Source organism: Trichomycterus rosablanca, chromosome 6 (genome assembly GCF_030014385.1).
Source record: "Trichomycterus rosablanca isolate fTriRos1 chromosome 6, fTriRos1.hap1, whole genome shotgun sequence".
Taxonomy (NCBI): Eukaryota; Metazoa; Chordata; class Actinopteri; order Siluriformes; family Trichomycteridae; genus Trichomycterus; species Trichomycterus rosablanca.
The window spans coordinates 14,211,438-14,239,362 of record NC_085993.1 but is presented as its reverse complement, the minus strand read 5'-3'; the positions used below and the strand labels follow the sequence as shown (position 1 = coordinate 14,239,362).

The following is a 27,925-nucleotide window of genomic DNA, read 5'->3' as shown; positions in this document are numbered from 1 at the left end:
ACAATGAAAATATAAAAGTGCGGAAACTTTTTGAAGAAGCAATCGGGGATCCCCCAGCAGTGGAACACAAATTAACTACACTAACTTGGGAAAAAATAGGAGAAAATGCATAAATATAATATAAATATATAATAAATAACATAAATAATAGAAAAAAAAAATGTTACAGAGATTTTAGATTTCATGTGTACATGTGCTCTTGGGGACATGTCACACAGGTTGAAAACCCATAATTCATATTATCTTTAAATAAAGTGCATACAAATGGTTTGTGCAGTTTGATGCAGACATAAACAATCATGTAGATCTCAAACAGAGATGATATGTACAGCCTCTCAAACCGTGAGGCCAGGTGTAGAAGTGACTGGAGAGAAATGGCACATTATGCTTTAAACTTGAGTTGCTCATCACTTTTTGTGTAATTACATTTGCACTGTCGACCTGCCCACTTTCATCTCTTGCAATGCTCATGGCTGGTTGTAATAGCCTGTTGTGTCTGTGTATTGAACTCGTGTCTCTCTGCTTCCATGATTTACTGTTACAGACCTTTTTGCTGCAGAGGGCTGAGAAAGGATGGAATGTATTTGTATAAATTTGTATAACTAGATTCTCACACTAGGATCAAAACCTCGTCCTCATTTCTAGCTCCTAGTTCACTTTTTTTTAATAAACTTAAGAGATATAACTTTCCACTCTGCTGTGGGTTCAGAGATTCAGATCATTTTATTAGCGGTCTGTCCTTAATCCTCCCACCCCACCCCCTCACATCCGGTGAGATAGAGTGCAGTCAATAGAGGAGAGTTAATTACACAGTTTGGTAATTTAGCACTAGGGTGACTTTAGGTTAATGCACAGTAATGAAATGGCGAGGGAATTGATTGGTCTGTTTGTGTGCACACTGCTTTCTGTATTCTGTGTGAATCTGTGGAGTGCTTGTTTCTGTGTAGTTAATTGTCATAATTAACATCTTGCAAAGTGTACATTTATTTGTGTAATTACTGCAAAATGTTTATGTCCTTGTGTAAATTGGAAACACAAGGCAGGTGGAATTTCACAGTATTGTTTACCAAGTTATAGGGATGTAACGATACACTCTATCCACGATGCGATACGATTCATGATACTGGGTTTACGATACCATTTTTCCCCATTTTTTTTAAACAAAATGAAATTGAAGACAAATTATGACAAAGTTTCCTTTTGTTATTTCTCTTTAAAAAATAAAATACTGTATTTGTGCTTATCTTTTATTTATCTAAATAATGAATGCCCTTTTATTTCTAAGGTGGTTACAAGACACCATATTGATGCAAACTGGCTTCAATGTTTGTGATTTTAATACCAAATTGTGACTTTGTATATTGTTTAGATTATGTAAATGCAGTTACACAATCTCTAAATGTGACTGTACACAGAGCTGGCAGTTGATGTAGAACTTGCTGTTGCTACATTTTTATTAGATGATGTAAATCCAGTTGCACAATCTCTAAATGTGACTGTACACAGAGCTGACACATGTGCACTGAGGGTGGGTAAGAGTGTGTTTCAAATTGATGTTTTTACTCTGCACAGACTGTATCTCCACTCTCAATGGAAATCAAGCATCAGCTGTTGAAAATGAATTTAAATGTCGGTCCCCATTTCTAACGGAAAGCATTAATGCGAACTGCGACTTCTTTGTCAGTTATCGGTTAACTGGCCAATCATTGACATCCCTACCTGCCTTGGCTGTATAAAATGCTTGATGTGGGCTATACTGCTTATAGAGAGTTGATGTAGAACTTGCCGTTGCAACATTTTTATTAGATGATGTAAATCCAGTTGCACAATCTCTGAATGTGACTCTACATAGAGCTGGCACATGCACACTGAGGGTGGGTAAGAGTGTGTCTCAAATGGATGTTTTTACTCAGCACAGACTCTTGTCTCCACTCTCAATGGGAATCAAGCATCAGCTGTTAAAAATGAGTTTAAATGTAGGTCCCCATTTTTAACTGAAAGCATCAATTCAAACTTCGACTTCTTTGTCGGTTAACTGGCCAATCATTGACATCCCTACCTGCCTTGGCTGTAAGAAATGCTTGATATGATGTAGAACTTGCTATTGCTACATTTGTTATTTGTTTGCTTTTTTAAACATATATCAGTGCTTGAAAGTTCTTTTTGTTTCTACTTTTTTGAAGTCTGTTGTGGGTAAATTTGTTGTGGGTTTGTGCACTGAAAGTACATTAAATAACAAAGGTGGTTAAAGACTTCTTCCCACAATGTATGGCCCCAGCCAGCATATAAGCTTGTATGTGTGTGTGTGTGTGTGTGTGCGCGCGCGCGTGTGTGTGTGTGTGTTTTTATGCATGTGTGTCTGTTTAGGCATGTGCGTGTGTGTGTGTGTATATGTGTGCCTGCAGGCTACTAATACATGCTGGTGTTGGCGAGAGTTAGTTTGCATATATGTTAAGCCAGGGCTTAGATAACGATGTCACTTTGCAGCTCGCTCTCTGCCTATTGGACTTTGGTGATCTTAAACATGTGGTTTCCTGTTTTCTGCACATGTGCTCTCTTTACACAGTTCTATTCATTTCCTGTAGAAACAGTAGCATTTTGATTCAATAGACCTTCTCACTCAATAATGAACTGATATAGGTTGAAAATTCTCAAAGCATTTTGTGCATCAATGTTTGATTCAAGTTGTTGCCTTAAAGTTTACATAGCTAAAACACCTTTATGTAAAACTTCATTTTATTCATTTAAGGAACAAATTCACTCAGTGTGTATGTTACCTTTGTGAAAACTTGGGGTGACAGAGTGGCTCGGTGGGTAGCATTTCCTCACCAAGCTGAAGCAAGAAGGTCTGGGTCCTTTCAGTGTGAAATCTGAATGTTCTCCCTGTGTCTCTGTGGGTTCTCTCCAGAAGCTCCAGTTTCCTCCCAGAGTCCAAAGACATGTTAGTTAGGTGAATTGGAGAAACAAAATTTACCGTGGTGGTGTTTGACATTGAGTGTAAAGCATGACGTTAAAATCCTAATGAATAAAATAGTGAAAACTTACTGCAACTAGGTTACTTAAACAACCAGTTAATCATATTTAGTCAAGTCAGTTTTTTTTAAAAATAGACATTGTCTCAAAGCAACTTTACAGAATCCAGGACCGACAGAGCAAAAACCTCTGTTGAACAAGTTGAGGGTGACAGTGTAAAAAAAAAACTCTCTTAAAATTACAGAAAGAAACTGAGAGGAACCAGACTCCTCCTTGGGTGGCCTGGGAAATAATTCATTTATTTAATAGGCAATGTTATTTAATTAAACAAAGCAAGACTTGATCTTAACAAGCTCTGTAAAGTATTTATAAGTATTTCTAAGTCTTACTAATCTCAAACTACAACAGTCAAGCAATTACCTTCTACAAAAACAAAAGCATCAATTCATTACAAAAATAATAGTCCGATGCTGGTATGAGGTTTCTGATGCCTTAATACCTGTTCATTATAGAGGCAATGATGAATTCCATGTTCTCTCTGAAAATTCTTAGAATTAATGTAAGGTCATCTGTTCATAAAATAAAACTGAGGTATATATGGGTCAAGCAGCAGAGCAATTATTTAACACACAAAATCACATTTACACCTGAATGGTTAAAATTATAGAGGCCCAAACAACAGCTTGGCTTGGCTGCTGTGGCAAGGGCAGTTGTAGCCTAGTGAGTTGAGATACTGGACCAAAGGTCGCAGATTCAAGCCCCACCACTGCCAGGTTCCTACTGTTGGGCCCTTGAGCAAGGTCCTCTACTCTCAATTGCATAGACAGTGTACTGTCACAATACTGTAAGTCACTTTGGATAAAAGCGTCTGCTAAATGCTGAAAATATAAATGCAAGACCTAAATTGAGCAGTTTTCATCACTCACTTGAGCAGATTCGTGATTTAAAGCAGACTAGCAAAGAGAAGTGGGTTGAAATTTCTCTATTGTGATGTGGAAATAACAGAAGGCAGCTAAAGGTGAAGTAACCAGTTGTGAAGTTCAGAGCCTGTTTTCCTTTTTCACGGGTGATTTGGTTGTTTGATAACTTTGTTACTTAAATAAACTGTTTTAGGGTGACATGATGGCTCTGTGGGTAGCACTGTTGTCTTACAGCAAGAAGCTCCTAGGTTTGATTCCCAGGTGGAGTGGTTCAGGTTCTTTCTGTGTGGGGGTGGCACTGTGGCTAAGTGGGTAGCACTGTCGCCTCACAGCAAGAAGGTCCTGGGTTCGATCCCCAGGTGGGGAGGTTCGGGTCCTTTTTGTGTGGAGTTTGCATGTTCTCCCCGTGTCTACGTGGGTTTACTCCGGGTGCTCCGGTTTCCTCCCACAGTCCAAAGACATGCAAGTGAGGTGAATTGGAGACACAAAATTGTCCATGACTGTGTTTGATATAAACTTGTGAACTGATGAACCTTGTGTAATGAGTAACTACCGTTCCTGTCATGAATGTAACCAAAGTATAAAATATGACGTTAAAATCCTAATAAACAAACAAATGAACTTTCTGTGTGGAGTTTCCCTGTTCTCCCTGTATCCATGTGTTTCCTCTAGGAGCTCTGGTTTCCTCTCACAGTCCAAAGACATGCAGTCAGGTACATTGGTGCTACCAAAATTACCCTGGGTGTGAATGTGTGTATGTCTATGGTGTTTTCTGCCTTTTGCCCAGTGAATCATGCCCACCACGACCCTGAATAGGACAAATAAATGAAGGAATTGTTTTACAAGTTGTTGTTGTTGTTTTTCTGAACATACAATTCAGTATGCATTAAGAGAGTCCATCAAAAAGGGGGCATTTAGATTTTCACACCGCTGGACTCACTTTAGCATTCATGTTCTACTTCACAATAGGAGCTGTTATAATACTGTGTATGTCATTTCTGGGTGTAAGACTGCACATGTGCTCCATATGCTAAAAGAAAGACCTTTAAATTAAACCATATAAGCATCACTAAACCACAGCATTCTGCAGTAAGGATTATCAAAGCCTCCTTTACCCGACCCATATACACAAACACGTTTACACACACAGACACGTGATGCAGCCACCAGGCAGGGCTGTGGTTTTATTTACCGTGGGTAAGCAAGCTGTTCTTCCATAAGTTACACATCAATTAATTCAGCTTTGTGGCCCTTGACACATGGAGGTTGCCTGCCTCTTATTCCTATATGTTTGTCTGTGTGTGGCCTGTGATGCTGGTTTTAATAAAAAGGTTGAGAACCACTGGTCTTGATGTTAATCTTCAATTCAGGCTTAAGTGTAAAAGACCTGTAATTAAAGTACAAATTCAAAAGAATTTATTGTCATTCATACACTATATGGCCAAAACTACTACACTACAGTGTATCACAAAAGTGAGTACACCCCTCACATTTCTGCAAATATTTCATTATATCTTTTCATGGGACAACACTATAGACATGAAACTTGGATATAACTTAGAGTAGTCAGTGTACAGCTTGTATAGCAGTGTAAATTTACTGTCTTCTGAAAATAACTCAACACACAGCCATTAATGTCTAAATAGCTGGCAACATAAGTGAGTACACCCCACAGTGAACATGTCCAAATTGTGCCCAAATGTGTCGTTGTCCCTCCCTGGTGTCATGTGTCAAGGTCCCAGGTGTAAATGGGGAGCAGGGCTGTTAAATTTGGTGTTTTGGGACAATTCTCTCATACTGGCCACTGGATATTCAACATGGCACCTCATGGCAAAGAACTCTCTGAGGATGTGAGAAATAGAATTGTTGCTCTCCACAAAGATGGCCTAGGCTATAAGAAGATTGCTAACACCCTGAAACTGAGCTACAGCATGGTGGCCAAGGTCATACAGCGGTTTTCCAGGACAGGTTCCACTCGGAACAGGCTTCGCCAGGGTCGACCAAAGAAGTTGAGTCCACGTGTTCGGCGTCATATCCAGAGGTTGGCTTTAAAACATAGACACATGAGTGCTGCCAGCATTGCTGCAGAGGTTGAAGACGTGGGAGGTCAGCCTGTCAGTGCTCAGACCGTACGCCGCACACTGCATCAACTCGGTCTGCATGGTCGTCATCCCAGAAGGAAGCTGACGCACAAGAAAGCCTGCAAACAGTTTGCTGAAGACAAGCAGTCCAAGAACATGGATTACTGGAATGCCCTGTGGTCTGACGAGACCAAGATAAACTTGTTTGGCTCAGATGGTGTCCAGCATGTGTGGCGGCGCCCTGGTGAGAAGTACCAAGACAACTGTATCTTGCCTACAGTCAAGCATGGTGGTGGTAGCATCATGGTCTTGGGCTGCATGAGTGTTGCTGGCACTGGGGAGCTGCAGTTCATTGAGGGAAACATGAATTCCAACATGTACTGTGACATTCTGAAACAGAGCATGATCCCCTCCCTTCGAAAACTGGGCCTCATGGCAGTTTTCCAACAGGATAACGACCCCAAACACAACCTCCAAGATGACAACTGCCTTGCTGAGGAAGCTGAAGGTAAAGGTGATGGACTAAACCCAATTGAGCACCTGTGGCGCATCCTCAAGTGGAAGGTGCAGGAGTTCAAGGTGTCTAACATCCACCAGCTCCGTGATGTCATCATGGAGGAGTGGAAGAGGATTCCAGTAGCAACCTGTGCAGCTCTGGTGAATTCCATGCCCAGGAGGGTTAAGGCAGTGCTGGATAATAATGGTGGTCACACAAAATATTGACACTTTGGGCACAATTTGGACATGTTCACTGTGGGGTGTACTCACTTATGTTGCCAGCTATTTAGACATTAATGGCTGTGTGTTGAGTTATTTTTAGAAGACAGTAAATCTACACTGCTATACAAGTTGTACACTGACTACTCTAAGTTACATCCAAGTTTTATTTCTATAGTGTTGTCCCATGAAAAGATATAATAAAATATTTGCAGAAATGTGAGGGGTGTACTCACTTTTGTGATACACTGTATATGGACACCTGACCATGAGCTTGTTGGACATCCTATTTCATCAACAAATTTATTTGTCATACATACAGCTTGTTTGGAAGCTGCTGTCAGAGCGCAAGGTTAAGAACCTTGCTCAACGGCCCAACAGTGGCTGCATAGCAGAGGCTGGATTTGAACCGACAATCTTCCAATCGACAGCTCAAAGCTCTACTCACTAGGCTACCATTGTCCTTTGAAATAAGTCTGTGGGAATTTGTGCCATTCAGTCAAAAGAGCATTTGTATGGCTGTGCACTGATGTTGGTCAAGAAAGCCTCAATTGATGTTCCAGTTCATTCCTAAGCTGTTCAGTGGGGCTAAGGTCAGAACTCTCAGATCACTGGAGTTTTTTAAACCAAGCTTTTCTTCATGTCTCATTTCTTCAAGACCTTTGTGCACAGCGGCAAAGTCATGCTGGAACTGAAAATGGCCTTCCTTAAACAGTTGCTGCAAAGATGGAAGCATATAATTTCCATTTATTACACTTGGTAGCAATTGTTATGGCTAAAACACATGCATGAGTTCAAAGTGTTGGTAAATGGTATAAATGATTAAACTATATACTTTTATTTTGCTCAATTTCCCAAGTCGAGTGTTGTAGGCATCAAATTTAAACTTTGTTTATATTTACAAAATGATCTAGTTTGTCAGCAAAAATACTAAAAGTTATTTCTTTGTCCTTGTGTCCTGGCATGTACTAACATCCTTTCCTTCCCTTTGTTTTACAGCATGGCACAGTGGGCATCACACTGTCTCCACCCACGACCCAACAGTCCTAGCTGCTGCAGTGGCATTGGCCTTTTCACCTGGTGCAACTAAGAGTCATGTTTTCAAACAGCTGGCATCAGAACATGACAAGCTCCACCCACAGCCTTCCAACTGCCAAACAATCAGTTACAGGAGGTCTTGTAGTCCTGGAGGCCCAGTATGACTACTCGTACCGTGGCGCGAATGGGCGAGTTATCTCCATACAGGAGGGGGAGCGCTTCCTCTTGCTAAGTAAGACGAACGCTGACTGGTGGCAGGTTCGAAGACTCGGCGTGGGCGTGAAGGCTAAGCCATTTTTTGTGCCGGCCACCTATGTCATCGAGGTGCCAGTCAATACGTTGCAGTCACCACATAGCAACATCCAAACAGCAGGGGCACCTAGCGGCAAGATGCTGGTGGCTTGTGCGTCACTCAATCCCTGTTCTCAAATACAATACTCAGGTATGTGCACTTATATTTCAACAGTTACATGCAAAGAAAAGACACAATTGGTTTGAAAGGTGCAAATCTGTACTTAATAAAAACATTTTCTAAAAAAAACTTTTTCATGAAATATACATAAAACAACTTAGTTATTAATTTGGTAGTGTAGAAAGTTCTGTATATTTTTTTTTGGTTGCCTGACCCCCACTTTAGTAATATTGAAAATTGTTTTTAAAAAAGTTGACCTTATTTACATTTTCTTTTTTAAAAATATAGATTTATGCATTTTCTCCCTTTTTCTCCTGATTTAGCGTAGTCAATTTGTTTTATTGCTACTGTGGATCCCTGATTGCGTTCGAGGAGGGTATCCTGCTTCTCTGACACATGCGCAGTCCCAGCGGACCCCTTCTTTACACCTGTGCTTCTGCACAGACTCCTTTATCTGCTAACCAGAGTTCTTGCACAGCATTGGAAGACCCCACCCACTTAGTCCGGTCATTTCCCCACTTAGCCGACACGGTGGCCAATATCCCGCTGCACCACCTGGGTGCCTCTTATTTATATTTTATTTTATTTTTATCAACTATTTATCTTGGTTCCATTGGGAAACTCTGGGTGCAAGGCAGGAATACTGTGGACAGACCAATCATGTCTATGTGGACACCAAGCTGGCTGATAGCACCACTGAGATTCGAACCCGTATCTCAGTGGTGGTGGGCAGACTGCTGCCCCACTCAAGTACTGATATTTTTTTTATAAGGTTACCATGTTTGACCTCCATATTCTTTTGAGGGTTTATCTAGGTTTTAAGTAAGAGCTTTTAAGTGTCTTAGAATCATTCATATTTATTGTGAGCTAGATATCACACTAATTTTGTCCCAACACATTCTTGCTTTTGTCTTCTGGCATTTGATCTTCAATTTCCCTAGTATTCCCTAGCAGAAACTACATTGTGAAATTTAAATCTGGTAAAATAAATTAATTAGATTTTAGAGTCCCAGTAACATAAAGATATGCAAGACACACAATCTCCAGATCACATGTGTAAAATAAAAATAATTGACTTCCAGTTTGGTCGATTTTCCATATTGACGACTATTAGCTTTCCTTTTATGTTCAGGGCAATGTTCAGAATGTGCATTGTAAATAATAAATGAATAATTCAGTAAATCAGTTAGAATTTTTGCTAATAGTAAGGTTTAACTTGAAGTTATTTTGATGATCACAACAAATCAAACTTCACTCAGTTCAGGTTGTTGAGTGGCAGTGAATCAGTGGGATGGGATATTGGACAGGAACTGGAAGCCTGCTGATTTGAATACCACAGAAGACACCCAGACATGTTGACTTAGTGTTTTACAGCTGCTGGAAGCTGGCTCCTCTGTTTACTGCTCTTATGTTGTTGAGTAGACTGCTCTTTACTACAAAAGCTGGTCATGATGGTCTTGTCTGTGTGTTTGGGAGTAAAGTGAATGATTAAAGATTTTCTTTTCTAGTTTGTTTGTGTTTGAAATTACATTTCTCTTTTTTTTCCCCACTGGTCAGCACCTACCAAAACATTATGCCGTTCCATGGAGGACCTAAACAAAAATTTTGCATTTAAGGACAAACAAAAAGAACGAGGCTCGCCAAGCGGACATCTCTCCACAATGCCTCTCTCATCCTTCTCCACCCTTCCGTCCAGTGACTTCATTGCCCCAGGTTGCCTCATGCATCGTAGCAGGAGCTCCAGTAACTTGCCACAGAACCCATACACGGAAATTCACATCACCAGGCCAAACCCATCCATCGTCACAAAGTCCTTCAGCCAGTGGGATGTGGCAAGCACCACAATCAAGCACACAGATGGAACCATCAAGGTAACATGCACACTACCACACTCACATATGTAAGTTTGTGATTAATAATTAGGTATTATAAGTATATAATAATAACTGCCACATCTTTTACACCACTGGGTAGACTGGCATTAGATGTAGAGAATAATCTGATGTCTGATTTTACATAAAAAATATTCCGCTAGAACACCAGCTCAGAGATTCTGAACTCCTCTGTTCGAAACTCGGCATTGCCCTCGGTCGGCTGGGTGCCATCTAGCGGGCATAATCGGCACTGCCTTCAGCAGTTTCGGCTAGGGTGGGATGACTGGACTATGTGTGTGGGGTCTTCAAACTCTTTTCAAGGACCCTGATTAGCAGATAACGGCGTCTGTGCAGAGTGCATGGGCGAAAAGAAAGGGTCCGCTAGGACTGCCCACGTGTCTGAGGAAGCGTGAGCAGCTATATACCCTTCTCAAATGCAATCAGGGATCCCCAGCAGCATAAGACAAATTGACTACGCTAAATCAGGAGAAAAAGAGGAGAAAATGCATAAATAAACTAAAAAAAAAATCTCTGTATGACAGCCTATTATTTAGCTTATTTCTTTCCAGTATACAGTTTAATTCATGTAATTTATTTTGTGGTGTTACAACCTGGAATTAGATTTATATATGAATGTATATATAATGTACCCTCTATGTACCCCATTTATCAGTCAAAAGGGACCCCCATAGGACCCCCAGTGCCAGATGTTATTTGGGTGGTGGATAATTCTCAGCATTGCGATGACACAAACATGGAAATAACATGGGGTACTGGTATGAGAGTATCAGGTGTATCTAAACGTGTATCAGATGTTGCAAAAATATAAGGGCAACAGCATCCTGTGATCAGAAAGAGACCACTGATAAAAGACTAAAGGAAGATTTACACACAGTTTATATGAAAAAGTACCTAGACATAATGACAGGTGGGTGCATGTAGAGATGTGGTGATGTGATTCATAGCAACAGCATTTTTAAATTTCTTTTCCATTTTATTTTTATTTTTTTATATATGAATAATTCCACATCAAACAATGTATCATTAAATTTCGACTATCATTTATTTACACAGTTATTATAGTCATTCAGCCAAGAAATGTTTACTGGCATGCTGCAGTTACTTGGCTAATATTGCTAACATGTAACAATAGCAATTAGCCACCAGATTACAGGTTGCAAGTCTAAATTATCACACATTTTTGCTGTTAGCAAGTCTAAGCTGCGTAATCATGTATCACATCTACATTTAGGCCACAAACTTCTCTTTTCCCAAAATAGTGTGCACACGCGCTTAGACACATTGGTTACCACAAGGTCTCAGTGAACAATCTTAATGTGGTTTATATTTGTATAGCTTCTCCAATTTCTATTCAGGATAATATTTTAAATATCAGCTTCTCAGTGTGACAGTTTCTGGTAATATAGAGTATTTTTAACATAACATATTAGTCATGACAGAGGAGAAGTTGCAATTTTTAATTTAATCATGGTTTTATTGAGAACTAAGTAGCATGGTTGCATGGCTGATAAAGTGGGTTCTACTCAGCAATATGGGTCGTCTGTACTTGGGTATGAATTGTACCTCTGTATGTTGTCTTTGGCATGTTTTTTTCTGTATCTATGTGGATTTAATCTGGGTAATGTTCTCACTTTTCCCCAAGACATGCAAAATTACCCATAGGTTGTATTGTGTGTGAGCGTGTTGGTGAATGAACGAACAATAGGTCAGAAACAAAAAAGAAAATGAGATTTAACATATCAGATTAAGAGTAAAAAAACTACATACTACAACACTATAATACTACATACTGTATTTTAGAGTAAGATGAGGTCCCTGGAAACTCAATGTACTGATTTGTACCAATATGAAATGTACCAGTGATCAATTTGTACTACGCTGATTTCTGAGTCACTTCTTCATCTGTGTTACAGTGTTAGGATTTATTTTGAGTTTTAGTTTGACTGATACCAAATCAAGTATAGTAGTTAAACCCTAAAAAGATTTAAGTAAGACTTTGCAAATCAGCACTCAGATACTGAAGCTGAGGTTTAGCAACTGCACAGGGTTCTGGGGACCTGGGTTTGAACTTTGTCTACAGTCATTGTGAGAAGTTTATAACGTGTATGCACACATTTCTTCAAGATTTCTTTCACTCAGTTTGTGATGCTGATTGTATGAATTGTAATAAAACATTTTATTAAATTTAGAAAAAAAGCTTGCAAAATTTTAAAATTTTGGCCCACACTGCATGTTATTTTATCACACATGTTCAGTGTAGACACTCACACACTTTTATAATGAACAAAGATGGCAGCAATGGAAAAACGTTGAAACCACAACAGTTTTTCATTCTGAACGGATTTTGAAGTGACATACGAGTGATGCATCAGACACGGAATATGTGTACTGAAACTTAAATGAATACCTCAGCTTGACGTTTTTTGAGACGGAGGAAGTGCATTACAACCTTACTAGCCCTGACTGAGCTGTCACAAAGCTTCGCAGTTTAAGGTGGCTGAGAATGTGACAGCAGTACTTACATAAAGTTTCTAATAAAAATCATTTTAACTGTAAACAGCTCGTCTTGTCAGTTATTTTATTTATTATGAACATTTGCTGCTGTTGGTGTCAGAAAGCAGCCATCTGCTGGGGACTGGTAGTATTACATTTGCAGACAGAATTGGTCCTTCCCAAAGTCTTGGTCTTTAGAATCAATTCAACCTAATCAGGGCTTTGCTGGGTCCAGTCCTATCCAAAAGACCAGCAGTGCAGTAATAAACACTGAACAGAACCTTTGCTGGACATACCCACTCTCATATACAGGTCCAATTTCTGATTGTTCTGATTGGAATGTGGGAGGAAATCTGGGTACCCAGAGAAAACCAACAAAGATGTTGGAAGAACATCTTCACATGGATTATAGGCAAGGTTTATAATCCTTGGTGCTTTGCAGCACCCACACTATGTAAAGTTATTTAACTCAATTCTGTGTACTTGCGCTTCCCTAGCCAAATGATTCAACTATGCACAGATGTATGTAGGCTGTCACTCTGGAGGAAAAGAACCTGAATACATTTCAGTCATTGAGTGCTAACATGCCTGGGGTGACATAAGCTTCACAGATTTTTACCCCTGTTGCATTATTTGGGTTTTTCTGTGTGCAGGTTTTCGAAGGATTTATTGACTGACGGTCTCCTTACACACACTGCTTTGCTTTTATTTCTTGTCTACCTACAATTTGGTTTCCTTTGGTTTTGTCTCAAAATTATATATTATAATTATAATTATAATTGTTACTTTTATTATTGTTATAATTATTATTATTATTGTATTAGTAATTTTAATTTTGCCAATTTCTTTTAACCAACTATTATTAGTTGACAACATATTAATTATTGATTAAAAACAGCATTACAAGCCGCTCAGGTGGCGCAGCGGTAAAGTACGCTAGCTCACCAGAGTTGGGGTTTCGAATGCATCGTATCAAACCTCAGCTCTGCCTCTCTGACTAGGCTGGGCAGCAGTATGAACAACGATTGGCTGTTGTTCAGGGTTAGGGGTAAAAAGTCGGATCATAGGTCCTCATAGCTGGTGCAACTGCGGCCCCTACTGGCTGACTGATGGTGCCTGCACAGGGCTGAGAAATAATGCTGATGGGGGTGTGGCCCTCCATGCACAGTGCCTGTCAAGTATATGAAGTCAACTCGTGCGGGTGAAAAATGCACTATCTGTACTGACTGTGCGTACCGGAGGGGGCATATGTCAGTTTAGAGGCGTCCTCAGTCAGCAGTGAAGGGTCGAATCAGTAAAGAGGACGCATTCAGGGTAATTGGACACGACTAGACTGGGGGATAAAAATTTGGGGAAAAAAGGGGAAAAAATATTAACAAAAAAAAAAAAAAACAGCATTACATAGTGAACATATCAGTTATATAAAACAGTAAGATTAACATAAACATCATAACTAGTTTATTCAGTATTCAGAATATACATAATAAGCAAAGTTGGTAGCGAACAGTTAATTACAAAAGCTAACTTAAGATTCTAAGCATGAGATGCCGATGGCAGAAGCTTGATTTTGTGTTTAGTAAATCATTTTAGCATTGATCTGGTCATGTGTTTTAGATCATTGTCCTCCAATGATGATTTAAATGTTTTTTTTAGTTTCTTGGCAGAGGAAGGTAGACTTTGAGTTACTAGATAATGTCCTGGTATTTCATGGAGTCCATGATTCCATATACTCTAACAAGGTTCCCAGGCCTTTGGAAGAAAAACAGTCCCAGAACCTTCTATCATACTTAACAGTGGGCATGAGGTCCTTCAGTATAATCATCCTTCATTTTACATCTAACCCACCAGTGTTTATTTCCAAAATGCTTAATTTTACATGGTTCCAGTCAAAGTCCCAGTAGTGTTTAGCAAACTCCAGGTACTTTGATTTTTGTTTATATGACAGGAAAGGTTTATATAAACCCCAAATACTTTCTAGAGATAAAAAGGGGAACTTTAAAGTACTGACCCCATAAAACCTGAGACATAATAACCATGATGAAAAGAATGGAACACTATTTTTTTTTTTACAAAAGATATTGCCTTAACTGAGGTTTTATGATGCAGGTGTCTGATTGTTTGTCCCAAATGTCCCATACTTTTCAAGTTTAAACACCAGTATTTTCATAGTTATCAAACCATAAGTAACCCCTCCTTTTACGACAGTGGTTTCCAGTCTTTTTGTCACTGGTCCACAATAAAGAACAAAAGTGATCTAAAGCTGACCTTGCTGTTTATACCAGTGTATTAATAGTAAAGTTATTTTAAGCCTAAAAAAGGGAATGGTGGGTCTCACTTTTACGTGTCACAGGCTGCTGATTGTCTCCACAGAGACAAGTGGACCTAAACCATGCTAGTAAAATGCCCCTTAAGCAACAGCATTCATTATGTTTCATTATTTATGTATTAATAGGATTTTCACTTCAATTTGTCAACAGCTATTTATAGTATATGAACAATAACCTAGCACTGCTTGTAATCTACAGTGCTTGTTCTGTTTTCTAACAATTTACTCAACTTTCTTCTCAGAACAACTGCTCCCCAAATTCACTGGAGCAGAGACGTAAGCAGTGGTCTGAACCCCCTAATCCACAGCCATTCCAGAAGCCTTTGCAGGTGCTGCAGTTGTGGGAACAATATAAAGACCCTGCTACAGGCCGGTTTTACTATGTCAACACTGTTACGAAGGAGCGCTCATGGAAGCCACCACGTAAAGCTCGCCAAAGTGATCATACCAAAAATATGGTAACCACTCACTTCATTTAGTTCCAAACACATCAAACATCACATCAAATATATGTAATGTACTAAACATAACACTAATGATCTGAGGAAATTACTAATTATGAATAAGCATGTTTTGATTGTTCTAAGTAAGTGGATACATGCTAAACAAAAAGGCAATACTTGTTCAGCTAACATGTATTCTAGTGCAGTGATCTACGGTTGTTAATAAATAGTCAATATTATTAATAAGTCAATAATCAGATTTCGGTTGGCTTTATGTAGCCAAGATGTAAGTTTATTTTCCAGTAGCAAGATTGGATTTACTCAATTTCAAATTGGTCAAGCTATGCTAGCTATGAACATTAGCCAAGTGCATAAAGACGTTTTTCTTCTATGAAATAAAACTCTAATGATATAAACAAGCAAATCAAAACTAAAATTCTGAAATTTCACTAGTTTGTACCTGTTGTTTATGTGAGTAACAATTAGCTCATCAATTGTTGGCTATTAGGCTATGATTTACAACAACATGTTTTAAACTCCAGCACTGGCTAGTAGGCAAACAACTATTTAATCAGCCTGCTTGCTGTTTCCTTAGGATACCTATATAATGCCACAGTTGTTGTGGTATATTTTTCAATGTTTATCTACTGGCAGATGAATTAGACTGATATTTCTGCTCATTTCTACCCAAGGCTCAAAGCTGCTAAGCTAACATGCCACAAGCTGCCAGTTTCTTTGATATTAGCTAAAATGTTGATGTCAAATAACATATTCTAAGACATGAAGCTACTCACTCGCAGCCGCTTATCCAATCAGGGTTGCGGGTGGTGCTGGAGCCTATCCCAGCTTTTCAATGGGCGCAAGGCACACAGTAACACCCTAGATGGGGCGCCAGTCCATCGCAGGGCAGACACACATACACACTCAAACACAGAAACCCATTCACCTATAGGGCAATTCAGTGTCTCCAATTAACCTGACTGCATGTTGACTGTGGAAGGAAAACCGGAGCTCCTGGAGGAAACCCACCCAGACACAGGGAGAACATGCAAACTCCACACAAAAAGGACCTGGACCTCCCCACCTGGGGATCAAACCCAGGACCTTCTTGCTGTGAGGCGACAGTCCTACCCACTTAGCCACCGTGCCGCCCCGTGAAGCTACTATTAAATAAAATACTTTCCTTGGTTAATTATATAATAATGGTAAAATCAAACATGTGAGTCTTTTCTAGCCAACAGGCTAAAACTTTAAGGTTGTTTGATATGTGCAACCTGGTGTCAAAGAACTAACGAAACCACAGTTAGTGCACTACTTAGACTATTAAGTGCAGTTGCATGGAGTTTGAAACAAAGCCAAAAGAGTGAGATGGTGGGACAGTGTGGCATAATTTTTAATTAAAGTAAAATATGAAGATATTCTAGACCTGTTTTATTTATACTAAATGGATTTTAAAATGATTTTAAATAACCACATTAAACAACTAAACTTTACCAAGTAGTAGGAGAACATGTGTTTCATTATCATAGTGTATATTTACATTAATTTTTTTAATCAATCTTGTATATCTTTCTGTTGGGGAAGGTAAAACTCATTTAACTTGCACCTGGTCTTAAGTCACATTAATGCGTAACATTTTATTTTTACATTTGAAGTTTGCACAAAATGCTTTAAACTTTTAATTTAAAGACAGACACAAGGGCTGCGTCCTAAACTGTATACTACCATTTTAAATAATATAAATTAAACCTCCTGCAATGGCATGAATACTACTTGCAATCTTGCAAGTGGTATTGTATTCAGTATATGTGCTTTGGAATGTAACTAAGATGTTAGATATCAGAATATGCTGTTTACTTGAATGTGGTTTATGTATCTTTTACCCATATTGTCTCGTTTTAGGCCAGTGTTATGCAGGTTGGGACTTTCCCACATGACTCCAGCCACCTGTTACTTCCTTTACAGAACTCAGGAAGTAATGCATTCTACAAGGTAAAGCTGTTCTATATGTGGAATCCTCTGTAAATACCCATAGTTTAACATCTTCCTTGCTTGGCTAAACACATAGCTAAATCATTCATAAGTAATTAACAGTGTGAGGTGTTTTTATGCAAAGAGCAAACAAAAAGTTAAGTGTACCAAATTAATAGATTAAGCATTTACATACTGCATTGACATTTTAGCTACATATTAAATGTAAACATTTAGTTTTAGAATTTTGGAAGGCTACTAAAGGGTAATTAAAACAAAGTTTATGGTTTGGATAAAACACCAAGCCTAATAATGACGTCACTGAGACTGAAAGTGTGTGGATCTGTATTTTTATATAAATGTCCTAACTACAAAGTACTATTTTAAATAAAGTCTAATTAGAAATGAAACAGTTAAAGCATTTTCTAGATAATAGTTCTAGATGCTGTAATAATTTATATTCTGATTTTGTTCATTTACTGTCACACACACACACACTCTTTTAGATTGACAGCAGATTGCCTGAGGATTGGGGTGCTTGTCTCTGGTACAGATTAGAGCAGAAGGCAAAGTCAAATGTAAAAGGGAATTAAGCCTCCCAGCTTCACTTATTTATTTATTTATTTTACTCATAGTTTTATCCTTGGTGATCTAATACAGAGGACTAAATTGGTAATTGGTAGTCTCATGGAGCAGCCATAATCTCTGGAAAAGTAATCTATGAACAGCATTAAAGTTGGGTGTAGACTACACCTACAGACTTACAGATCCTACTCACTGTTTAACACCAGAGGAGTTTAATCAACACCACACAGTTGTTGCAAAGCAATGCTAGTATGAAATGCAAATGTAATGTTTGCTGTTTTGCAGTAGGGTTTAATATGTAGTTTATTTTAATTGCTGCAGTTCTCCTAAGATCCCTTTCAAAATTAATAGATTTGCTTATAAAAATTCAGAATGAGTTTGGTCTCATTCTAATGAGACATTGGGTGAGTTCGAAAACCTAGTGAGCTCTCTACATAGACAGCATTTACATCATCCTACGCTTGCTCCCGAGAAGAAGGATGTTTGACTTAGATGCCTTAAATGCTGCTTAGTAAGGTACCCTAAATTTAAACAGTATTTGGACTGAATAACAAGGGGGCAGGGGCATTTGATGCTTCCTTAGCAGCGAAGGCAATCCCAGCATTCAGTGCGGCATAACTTTTCTCACAAAAAAATTACAAAAATGGCAGGCGAATGCGGAACAATAAACGGAGTTCCTTTCAAATGTAAATAAATTATCATTGATTTTTAATTTGTAAAAACATGTACAAGTGTCATTTATTTGCAGATTTGGGCTTGTCAATGACACGGAGGGAGACGTTAGTTGGCATGCTAGTGTGTTGTGCCGCCTCATCCCATTGGTTTGAATGGTATGAGGCTAACTGAGTTAGCTTAGTAATCGAAAACTGGTGTAATCGCTGTAATTGCTGTTTAAGTAGCGCGTCCGAATAACCTGACTTATAAACCGATGACTTATTAGAATCCTCTCTACTTAGGCAGCTGCCTATGTAGACAGTAGACAGCAAGGCAGCTCCCTAGGTTTTCAAACAGATCCTGTATATGCCTGTAACAGGGCGGGTCACATCTGGCTACTGTCAGTGTGAGGTAAAGCCCCGCACCTAAAAAAATTAAAAATGAATCCAAGTGCAGGATATTTAATCTAGGTACAACAACTAAAAAAAAGAAGATTGACATGAATAAATATGGTGGCCAAAATAACAGAAACAAAGTAACAAATAAAAGAGACGAAAACATCCGCAGCCTGCAACAGAGAAAGTGGATAGAACAGATATAGCACAGAACTGAGAACAATATGTCACAATATGGCAGAGGCTGCTCTGGGTGTCTGCAGCAAACCTATTCTCAGAAAAAAAAGAAAGTTAGGGAAACCTGAACACAAGCTGGGGTTGACAAAACATGGTTTTATTATGTGGGGATCGCTTCAGAAAATCAGTCATCACACCACCTATGAGGCAGCTTGCTCATCCAGGGCAGTTCTATATGTGACACCCCCCAAACTACCATGATGCCAGCTGAGTTCCATGAGAATATGCAAAGTGTGCTGGCTTCATAAGGCTGCAGAAAACCGAACCAGACCGAGCCCAGCATGGTCCCAGAGAAAAGCAGGTTTACCAGACAGAGGAACTGGCCAAGCTATAAAAGAGAAGCTGTAAAATATATAAACACCCACCTGAAGCAAAGTAATGATAATGAGGCGCAAATGACAATCAGTTAAAAGATACCGACATGTCAGTCATCTGTGCTTCTGTGCCCTCTCTGGTGGCCAAAAATGTGTCTCACTGCCAAACCCCTTCAGCGGCTGAGCCACACTAAAATTCCACCCAAAATCAAACCTTTCAGAACTTACTCTTAAATTAAAACTCTAGAATACATTAGTATCTAACAGAAAGATGTGTACTGTATGTCTAGTTTTAAGTGATGCTGAAACAGTTACACACGTAAGCTGGGAATTTCTTAAACTCATGTGTTCTTACGTTGCCTGTCACAGCTTGAACTCTTCCTTGCACAATATCCACTCCAGCAACAAGTGGTGATGATTTCAGAACCACGACATTTCATTTCAAAAGTCATTTTAAAGCTCGGTGACCTAATAAATCTAAGTAAGAGGGAGAGGAATTCAGTTCCCACACTACCAAGAAGCCACTCAATGTTTTTTTCTCAAAACAAAGCTGTAATGTGTCCTAATTTGTGTGCATTTTTAGATTGTGTGTGTAGTGTTAATTTGTGGGTGTTTTATGTTATCTATCACCACAAATGAAATTGATGCTAATGTAGAGATCCTGAACTGAAATTAAACATGGATAGTTCTACCTTGGAGAAGCTTGAATGGACTGCTGCATTTTTTTTTATTCTTAATTTTAGATACAGCACTAAATAGCATTTTTTAGGTTAGTCCAAAATGTCCTGAAAGGTCCACCATGTCCTGAGATGTCATGAAAAACAGGGTTAGTTGGATAGAGGGAGTTAAAACATAGTAAATACTAATAGCATTTTTCTGTGCTTGTTCTGCTGCAAGAGAGAGAGAAATATGTTAAATGCTGATTGTGCCACCTTCCTTTAAAAATTGAGGAAGTTCAAAGATTTGACCAAAAGCGGCTCGGGCTATGCTTCAAATGGATTACAGTGTGAGAAAAAAGAAGCTGAGGAACAGATTGGAATATATGGTTTGTGAAGCTGTAGTCAGTAGCAAGACTTTCCGCTGGATTAATCGGAGCTGGAAGTTACTGGATTATAAACCGAGGGCAGATTGAAGAGATCTGGTGCTGTAAGTTTAGTTTGATTTTTGTGTTTTACTAACAGGAAGAAACTAAACTCTTGACTGTTAACTCAGCTGTCACACAGGAACTGCCTCATAGCAGCTCACAACGCTCATGGCATAAAGAGAGAGTTACAATGTTAGAATAATATCAAGTTTACCTGTGAACATTAAAGTGAACATTTCACAACAGCTTCCCAATTGAAATCTGATACAGAGATCTGACAGGTTTGTTGCTGCTTTGTGTTCAGTCTGTTCTTGTACTTAAAATATTTCTTCATTTTTATTAATCTGAATGAGGTTTAGTAGGGCATTTTTTTGTCATGCTGATGTTAAATAGATCTTGGGTTTTGTCTCTGTGGTGGGTGTATCAGGCTGGTTGGTATTGTGTGCGTGTACACGTGTGTGTTTACGTACATGCAAGTGAGTCACTGTGTCCTGGGGATTTTCATACTCAAAATTCTCTCCTTCCTTGTTCTTATTTTACTCTTTCTCTTTTCTCGTCCTCTCTCTCTCTCTTTCTCACTCAGTTCTGCCCTGACTTTACCTACGTTCCCCAGGATGCAAATGCTCGACAGCTGAGTCAGGTGAGGCAACCTACTTTAATATTGTCTGCCCTGGATTGGCTGTGGCATGTTTGCTAGAAATTCGACAGCAAAAGCTGCGATCTAGTTCTAAAATGATCTTTATTTTACAAATGGATAAGAGAGCTTTATATTAGAGTTCAACTTTTCTTTTTAAGTAAAGATTGTTTGTGGAGCAGAAATATGCTTTGTATTGAAGGGGGTGTGGCAGTTTGAACAAGTAACGTGAAGTTGTGTTATATTTAACATATATATCACATGAAGTTTCATGTAAACGAGTCTTTGTGCTTTATTAATAAAAAAACATTGTAATGTAGTAATCATGGCCGTAATGTAGACCAGTAAGATGAACATAAACCAGCATTTAGAATGTAGATTTTAAAGTAGCAAATGTTAATTAATAAAGATGCAGGCACTATATTAAAGCTTTTCCTGACAACATAAGTGTACTTATTTTAATATGATAAGCAGTTTCAGTAATACTGAAGCACGATGCAAAACATTAAATCATTTCATTTGATTTTCTAAAAGACACATTATGTTCTTAGTATATACATATACTATACACCGATGAGGCATAACAATTTGACCACGTTTCTAAGATTGTGTTGGTCCCCCTTTTGCCAAAACAGCCCTGCGACTATGCACTGTGTATTCTGACACCTTTCTGTCAGAACCAGCATTAACTTCTTCAGCAGTTTGAGCTACAGTAGCTCGTCTGTTGGATTGGACCACACGGGCCAGCCTTCTCTCCCCACATGCATCAATGAGCCTTGGCCGCCCATAACCCTTTGCCGGTTTACCACTGTTCCTTCCTTGGACCACTTTTGATAGATACTGACCACTGCAGAACACCCCACAAGAGCTGCAGTTATGGAGATGCTCTGACCCAGTCGTCTAGCCATCACAATTTGGCCCTTGTCAAACTCGCTCAAATCCTTACGGTTGCCCATTTTTCCTGCTTCTAACACATTAACTTTAAGGATAAAATGTTCACTTGCTGCCTAATTTATTCCACCCACTAACAGGTGCCGTGATGTCGAGATAATCAGAGTTATTCACTTCACCTGTCCGCGGTCATAATGTTATGCCTGGTTGGTGTATACTATACTATATACATTAGAATATACTGTATTGAATCATGGTTTGGCACCAGTGAAAACTCTCTTGCAGGCGTCATCCGACACATGGCCACCATTTGATGATTTCAGCCTTATTGTTGGCATTAGTAGCTGATCGCTATGGTACAGCAGAACTTTGGTGTGTACTTATCTGATGGAAAAGGGCTTTTTGTCTGGGATTGTAATCCGGAGCATATGGACACACTAGGGTTTTATCTCCTGTGTGACAGTATCATCCTGCAAACTGTGAGCTAGATGAACAAAGCTGAGTGGACACTAGACAAAAAGTGAGACTTTATGTGGCTGCACAAAAAAAAAATCTGTTTGCTTAGCGTGTAATTAATCATGCAAACCTTTCCTGCACAAAATAGAAATGACACTTCATTTGAGGTGATGAGTTTTAGTCCACTGTGAAAGGGTAGAAATAATATATAATATAATAACAGCCCTGAACTAAATAGTACATGCTTGTTCAGTAATAGATACATTTTTAACTAATAATTTCCTGGTAAATAAAGATTCCCATGTCAGCACATATGGCTGATATGCACAAGCAAGGAAAAGTAAGTGAACCCACTGGAATTGCCTGGATTATTAATCAATGTGACCTGATTGTTATCTAAGTCTGCTTTTTACCAGACTAAAATACATTAATGTAAAAAGTATATGGATACCCTTTACATTTTTAAATTCTGGTGTATGACCACACTACTTGTTAACAGGTGTATTTTAAGGCATGACTCTGTCCCTGATTACAAAGTAACCTCCATGGTTTGATGGTTTGAACCAAGACAATCCCCCCCCAACCATTTTTCTCCCAATCTAGTCGTATCCAATCACCCTATTGCATTGCACTTTCTCTCTACTGATGTTGATCTCCACCCAGACTGAGGAGAGCCATGACTAACACACGCCCCCTCCAGCACGTGTGCAGTAGCCAACTGCACCTTTTCACCTGCACAAGGCGAGTTCATATGTGACTCAGCTTACAGTAAATAGCAGGTGTGTAAGGAGAGACACACCCTGATCACATTATCCCTCGTGCAGGGACCATCAATCAGCCAGCAGAGGTCGTAATTGCATCATTTATGAGGAATCCCCTCCGGCACCCTCCTTAAACAACAGCCAATCGTTGTTTGAGTAGGCGCCCAGCCTGCCGAATGGCAGAGCTGAGATTCAAACCAATGAGTTTGAGATGTCAACTCTGGTGTGCTAGCGTGTTTTACCGCTGCGCCACCTATGCACCCACCTAGACATGGTTTGATAAGTTTTGGTGTTGAGCAGTTTCAGTGGCCTGTACAGCAAAGCTTTTTGTCCAGTGACTGATATAAGATATGTGCTGTTTACAAAAGGAAACAAACTCCAAGACACACTCCATAATTCTGTGGAAATCCTTCTCAATTCTTTGGTTTCCACTACCACCATGTTGCTGATTTTCCATATAGTCCTGAATTATGTAGTGCTGCTGTTGCCTTTGCAACATGTTCTCCTATCTCAACACAGGACATTTGGAGTTCTTACAGAGTTACTGTTAAGTTCTTAAGTTCTCACCTCTCTGACGAAAGCCCTCCTTCCCTGGATATCCAGTTTGACTGGACAGCCAACTATCGAAATGTTGAAGGTTGTCCCAATCTTCTCGTACATCAGAAATGGTTGAGGCCATTGTGGTCATGATTTATGCAGAGCCACAATTTAATTACAGCGATCCACAGTTAGTTTAACTTAATGGCTTTGTTTTTGCACTGGTGATGAATTGTTAATTGTGGACTCTTATTGTATCAGTTGTGCCTTTCCAAAGTATGTCCAATCAATTTAAATCATTCACTGTGCAACTGTTGTTCCTACTGCCTTCCTGCAGTTATTGCAGATTATGAAAGCAAAGTCTTTTAAACAAAGTTATTAAATCATGTCATTATTGACCTTTTCTGTGGTATACATCACCATGTCACCCAGCCCTATGTGATAATAATCTTCCACACTGGCTATTACATTTGACCGACTAAGTAAACCGACTAACGTACTAAACTAAATTGAAAAAGTGGAATTGGATGTGGATAAGCACAGCTATCCTAAAATGAAATATCCTGAATTTATTTTCCCCTATCTAGACCATGCAGTGTGCAGCATCATCAGACTCACTCAATTCCAGCTCCTACAGCAATGCTGATACCCAGAGACGAGACTCTGCAATTACAGTGAAAAAAGAGCACATCAACTACTCCTACCCCATGATACTTCCTCTACAGAAAGACAGGATCTCTTCAAATGGCAAGGTATAGCTTAATACAAAGAAATACATACCATATATCAATCACCATAACATGCCTTGTTAATAGCACATAGCAATGTTTATCTTCTTTTAAAGTCAGAGTACCAAGTGGTTGTTGAGTCACCTTTGTCTGAAAGCTCTCCGGATAGTGATGGAGTGACCCCGGTAAGACCTGCACACATTTGTACTTACGTTCAAACTCTTACACATTAGCACACCCCCATATATCTGCAAGCTGAGTAAATACTCTTTATCTGTTTACAGCTAAATACTGTATGTGCTACACTGTGTACTACAAACTTAGTAATACAGGGTGATAGGGTGGAATAAACCCCCAATAAAACCTAAAATTCACAGCACTGTAAGTGTCTTTTCAGTGAAGTGAACTATTAGTTATTAATAATTTAAGTGCTTATAGAGAAGTTTGGTCATTGTTCTGTATTTGAGGAAAGCAGGGGACTTTTCTATCCTTAGCTTTCCTCATACATGCTGCATCAGATTGCTAAACTTATGCTGTTATTTATCTTTCAATATAGGAGCTTGAAAAAGCAGGTCTGCTTAATAAAACCAAGATAGCCGAGGGAGGCAGAAAGCTACGGTGAGTTTATGTTGAAGGACAAATATTCATAGCCTGAGTCCATGTTTTGACTCACAAAATGGCAGAAGTCATGTAAATACGATTTTTTTTACTGTTAATGACACGGTTTTGTGTTTTTCACACATGCAGAATTTACATGGTATGGTTAACTAACCAGCCCTTTCACACATTAACAACACAGTAAATACAGTGTTAGCTATATGCATATCATTCTACATAGTATTAAAGTCAGTTACTGTTCATTCAGTCCCATTTGACTGCTATTTACTGATTCATTACTGGGTCTTAAACAGCAATTTTTTATTTCATCATTAACATTTGCTAATATTTGTCTTTATCTGTATTAGTCTTACATGATGAGGTGGGTTACTTATTATTACCAGTGTAAATATCATTATATACACAAAAGGCAAATGAAATAACTCCATGTCAGCAGAGATTGTCATTATAAAGTGTTCATCCTTTTTAAAGGGTCTGTACAAACAATCTAAGGTAATATACAACCTATATGAAGTAGCATTTATAGATTCCCTATGTCATATGGAATAAGAGTTTAGTGGTTTTTTAAATTTTAATACACTCTAAAACTGTGACTAGAGAAACAGATATTGTGTTTTATATAGGTACGTGCTTGCAAATAAATGACGTCCATGTACTATTAAGCTTTACCTGTCAGTGTTATAATCATTGCCGACCTCTTCCATATACATGTTAGAAAAAATATACACATCCAAACAATATTAAAGCTTACTTTTGCTGACTTTTAACTGTGGTAATGTTTTAAATCAGTTACCCTATTTTTCTAAATCAGATATATATTGGTCTGGTATTTACCCAGCAATTGTACTAGGATGATAAATATCTGTGTTGGTTTACTCAGCTATTTAACTTCAGGGGTCCTTCACACAAAGTTTTCATCCTGTCAAATGCTGTTTAATACTTAGGAAAACGTACTCATGTAAAGGGGGCAATTCACTGACCCTGCTATAGTTGGTACCAAAACACATTTGAACTTGCAGAGATAAAAAAATATGTCTACAATTATACTGTATATTTCATAATACAAGTTAAAACTGGACAGTACCATTAAAAAATTTTATAAAGTTATAAAGATCCACAACTATTGTCATTTGGTATATCATATAATCCTTAACATTGTGTGATGTTGAGATCTGTCACAACTATAGAATTTTGGATGAGGATTAATTGTCTATTCCCACTGGATTTTTGCCAGTTGCATACCAATAACCTAACATTGATGTAAAAAAGTGTTTCCGAATTTAATAAATCACTAACTGTGACTATGATCTGCAGGAAAAACTGGAACCTGTCCTGGGTGGTGTTGGTGGGGAACAGTCTTATGTTCTTCAAAGATCCTAAAACTCAAAATTCTGACAGCTGGGTAAGAAAATTGTCAGCTTAAGGTCTCATTCATTTTATTTATAGCAAATTTATCTCATCTGTGTATTGGTTTGTGTTTATATCTGTGTGCAGAAACCGGGTAACAGTTGCCCAGAGAGTAGTGTAGATCTAAGAGGAGCTCAGCTGCAATGGGCCAATGAACTGTCCAGCAAGAAGAATGTCTTTAAGGTAAGAGTATATACTGTTGAATTCTGAATACTCTGTTCTAAGTGTATTCAATAATGTATTTCCATATAGGCTACAAAGAGGGGTGGTTCTGGGGCTTGGAAGGGGGGGGGCAACAATAATTGTTCATTATTAAGAATATATTATGTAAAATAATGTGTGACACACTTTGCACTTACCTGGAGCATAGAGTAGAGCGCTCATGATGCATTAGTTTTGTAGGTTTAAAGAGGTTAAAACCGTAAATGAATTATTATATTATTAATCATAAGATAATAAATAGAGTTTTCACCAAGATTATATTTTTCGGTTGATTTGAAACTCTGATTCTGAGCCAAGGCGTTTTATCTAACCACTGTTTCAATTAAATAGGCAATCATTTCTACTATTTTTAAGATCTTGTGAAAAGCCTTTATGATACAGTAACTGTATTATGTATCTGTTTAAAATGTGTCTCAAACACAAATACTTCATTTTCATATTACAAATATGAATCCAGTGTATACAATTACTGCTCAGCCCTGTCTATACATATGATTTTTACTTCACTACATGTGTTTATTAGCAGATAAAAATCTTAAATGCTTTTAAAATGTCTGTATTTGCATTATAGCATTGGGCTGAAAATGTTCAGTGTTCTTGGTATTGTTACTGCTAGTTCCCTTTTAACTTCCTACTTCCATACAAAAGGTTTCGAATAAAGCAGTACATGTAATGTGTGTCTTTCTGTGTTTAGTTGAGGACGGTTACTGGGAACGAGTTTCTACTCCAATCAGACACTGATGGTCTGATCAGAGAGTGGTACATCACCATACAGAAAGTCATTGACAGACTTGTAAGTTCATATTTATTAATGACATGTTTAATATTGTACACTGAGTCAAAAGAGACCTCTGTACCTTTGCCTATAATTTTCAAAATTATTTCACTGTTGCATTCAAAATCACATTTGTATAATTATTATATTGTTCACCACACCTTAACTGTGTATCTCCAATACCTTGAATGAAATGTGAAATAATACTTTTAATATATTAATGATACATGACAACTGTGAACAATAAAATGTACTTGTATGTATTTTTACAAGTGCAAGTTACAGACAATGTTTAAAATGTCCCCCTTTTCATAGACACAGGTACAAAGTCATATGAACACCACTGGTTGTGAAAGAA

At 38.5% G+C, this 27,925-nt stretch overlaps 1 protein-coding gene across 2 annotated transcripts in view; it reads left to right on the top strand.

Annotated features, from left to right (window-relative positions):
- Positions 1-27,925, top strand: part of arhgap9 (Rho GTPase activating protein 9) — a 49,516-nt gene that overhangs the window by 4,730 nt on the left and 16,861 nt on the right. Inside the window, exons 2-12 of one of the 2 annotated variants that reach the window (XM_062996634.1) lie at positions 7,691-8,171; positions 9,699-10,012; positions 15,098-15,313; positions 17,201-17,290; positions 21,122-21,178; positions 24,405-24,569; positions 24,662-24,730; positions 25,102-25,163; positions 26,478-26,565; positions 26,658-26,753; positions 27,487-27,585. In XM_062996634.1, the coding sequence (XP_062852704.1) occupies positions 7,787-8,171; positions 9,699-10,012; positions 15,098-15,313; positions 17,201-17,290; positions 21,122-21,178; positions 24,405-24,569; positions 24,662-24,730; positions 25,102-25,163; positions 26,478-26,565; positions 26,658-26,753; positions 27,487-27,585 (1,641 nt within the window). In that variant the 5' untranslated portion in view covers positions 7,691-7,786. Of the gene's footprint in view, positions 1-7,690; positions 8,172-9,698; positions 10,013-15,097; positions 15,314-17,200; positions 17,291-21,121; positions 21,179-24,404; positions 24,570-24,661; positions 24,731-25,101; positions 25,164-26,477; positions 26,566-26,657; positions 26,754-27,486; positions 27,586-27,925 lie in introns of those variants that run through there. The other variant, XM_062996633.1, reaches the window with a different exon arrangement.